This window comes from Dendrobium catenatum, unplaced genomic scaffold (assembly GCF_001605985.2).
Source record: "Dendrobium catenatum unplaced genomic scaffold, ASM160598v2 original_scaffold_274754, whole genome shotgun sequence".
Classification (NCBI taxonomy): domain Eukaryota; kingdom Viridiplantae; phylum Streptophyta; class Magnoliopsida; order Asparagales; family Orchidaceae; genus Dendrobium; species Dendrobium catenatum.
This window is the reverse complement of record NW_021593149.1, coordinates 1,257-3,799: the sequence shown is the minus strand read 5'-3', so window position 1 is coordinate 3,799 and position 2,543 is coordinate 1,257. Positions and strand designations below refer to the sequence as shown.

At 31.6% G+C, this 2,543-nt stretch overlaps 1 protein-coding gene across 1 annotated transcript; it reads right to left on the bottom strand.

Annotated features, from left to right (window-relative positions):
- Nucleotides 1–2: 2 nt before the first annotated feature.
- On the bottom strand, nucleotides 3–1,677 carry LOC110091995. Its single transcript, XM_020816330.2, has 3 exons — nucleotides 1,275–1,677; nucleotides 551–627; nucleotides 3–95 (listed from the first exon to the last, which is right to left on the bottom strand). Exons 1-3 carry the CDS (start codon nucleotides 1,370–1,372, stop codon nucleotides 16–18), a joined length of 255 nt encoding a protein of 84 aa, XP_020671989.1. The 5' UTR covers nucleotides 1,373–1,677; the 3' UTR covers nucleotides 3–15.
- Nucleotides 1,678–2,543: the final 866 nt, after the last annotated feature.

The window sequence follows — 2,543 nt, the reverse complement described above, 5'->3', positions numbered from 1 at the left end:
TGTGCAAGAAAAATCTCACTGGCAGGAAAACCTTTCTGCTGTTTCTGGACAGCAACAAGTCCATGGGTAAACTGAAAGAGCAGTACAAACATAACCTGCAAGGTTATGAGCTAAATGTATTTATAAAAGCATAAGTAAATGGTCATGGAAACCAAAGGCTATAGATGCTCATATTTAAAACATAAGCTTAAGAAGCACAAACTAATTTCAACTTAAAGAGCATAAATACACCATAAGTTGTTCCATGAAATTTCTGAAAAAGTAATAAGGCACTTGCCATTTTACCATCATCCTAGGAAAGAAAATAGTAACAATAATGACTGCTCAGCAGCAAATAGAAAGATCAAAACAAAGCAGGGGATATGTATGTAATATTAAAATTTTAGGTGTTAAATATGTAAATAGAGTAGTATAAGGTGGTATGTATGTAAATCTCCCACTTTATAAAGTTTTCCCCATAAAAATGTTGGGCCGCAAGTTTTATTTTTACGAACATAGATTTCCATTCCATATGGGCATATCATGTAAAACAGGATGGCAGTATTCATACCATTATCATCTGCCAGTAAATGACGCCCTTGTACAGTATTCCGGCATACAAGTTTTTGAGGCAGGCCTACGTCCTTCCTGCAAATCCAAGTGATCAGAAACATTGATAACACGTACAGAATTCAGAAAAAAATGAAGGTCCAGGATTGTTTTCAGAGGAAAGATGAACATATACAATTTGAGTGCTTTTAACTAGCATTAGAAACATTGGTGATAATATGTTTAACCGGCAAATCCAGGCGGCAAAATGAAGTCATTTTCTTTTAACTGATTCACCAGAAATTTCTGAACAGCAGAATAATAAGTCATTTACCCTCTAAAATCAGACGCCAAAGATATTCCGGCAAAAATCATCAACCCATCTTGGAATAGAGTAATCGATGGTTGACCTAAGAGAATTGAGTATAAATTTTCCAGACAAAGTTATCAAATAATACCCTTAACTTACAATTAAGGCTGAATAAACCTTGATAACTTCAACACCGCCATTGTTAGCCCCAAGGCCGGAGGAGAAAGGTAGATGGCTGATGTCAGGTTGATAACTTTATGGTAACGTTCAGGAAATGAATTCAAATTTGAATTTTTATAAAATAAAGGCATTCCCATAATTTATGTGCTACAACTTAACCCAATTTTTTTGTATATGCATGGGAGACGTCGAGCCAACCACTCGATGAACAGTGTCAAAAGAAAGCCAAGAAGACTCTGTATCGATAAATCCTTACCGAATTCCGGCGATTTTGTGGGGAAAACTCAATAAGGTTAGAGCCCAGAGGATCCGGAATAGAACGTCAGGTATAATGAGCACAGGAGATTCTCCCATTTCGGCAATAAGAAGGACTGTTTGGATACAGGATTTATGCAGTCTTTGAGCAAAATTTATGCTACGGTATTTGAGAACATATTAGATCTCACTTCGAAATAAATACTCTGCCTCCTCTTTTTTCCGCAAATCCAGATTTATGAGTTCGGCGGATTTATGGGTTTCGGCCGAAGCAGCGCGAAAAGGGAGAAAGATGGCTGGCCGTCGCTACTTCCGATCCAACAGGAAGAACGGCGAACTGTCGTGCCTTCCGATCCGACAGAGGCGAAGAAGAACTCTACCCCTACCCAACGTGAAAAGCATGCGAATTCAAGAGAAATGGAGCAGAGAAGAAACAACCCTAGAATCATAAGGGGATATTAGTGCGCCTCCTCACAACGGCAGAGAAGAATTTAGTCTAATTAAAAATGTCTAATTACCTATTATTTTTTGTTTAAGAATTAATCTAATGCTCTTAACTTTTAATATGATAATTTCAATTTAAATATAATAATAATTATATTATAATTAAGCGCATAAAAAAAAATTTTAAATTTTATGTTTACTAATTATTTTAATAATAAATAGAAATAAATTAGTTCAATTGAAAACTGTTAAATTACATTTAAAATTAATTAAATAATAAGTCCCAAGTAGAATTTAAAAATAAGAGTTAGTTAAATAATTATTAAATATTAATTAGATTTAATTTCATTTGATTTAGTAACTCAAGCATTAGTAAAACAACACCTAAATAATTAAAGAGATAATTAGTATTGTAATTTAGTAATTTAAAATCATTAATTATTATTGAACGACAGTTAGTTTTTAATTATCATTCTTTATAGTATAGCTTATCGATTTATTTAAATTCAGATATAAAGAACTGTATTTAAAACGGTATAGAAAGTAAATTAATATTAAGTTATTGTAAAGGATTTTTTTATTTTATTTTATTTAATTGTAATTTATTAGCTTAAGTTAAAATTATAGAAAGTATTCATTCTTTAAAAAAACAACTTAAATAATTTCTTATGAACTCAATGATAAATAACATTGCACTTAAATTAATAAAAAATATATAATTTTGTGTATTGATATTCATAAGAACATTAGTTTTGATAGACTACTTAGGTTTAATTAACTTAATGCAAATTATAATCCAAAAAAATATTACGAATGTAGCAGGTAA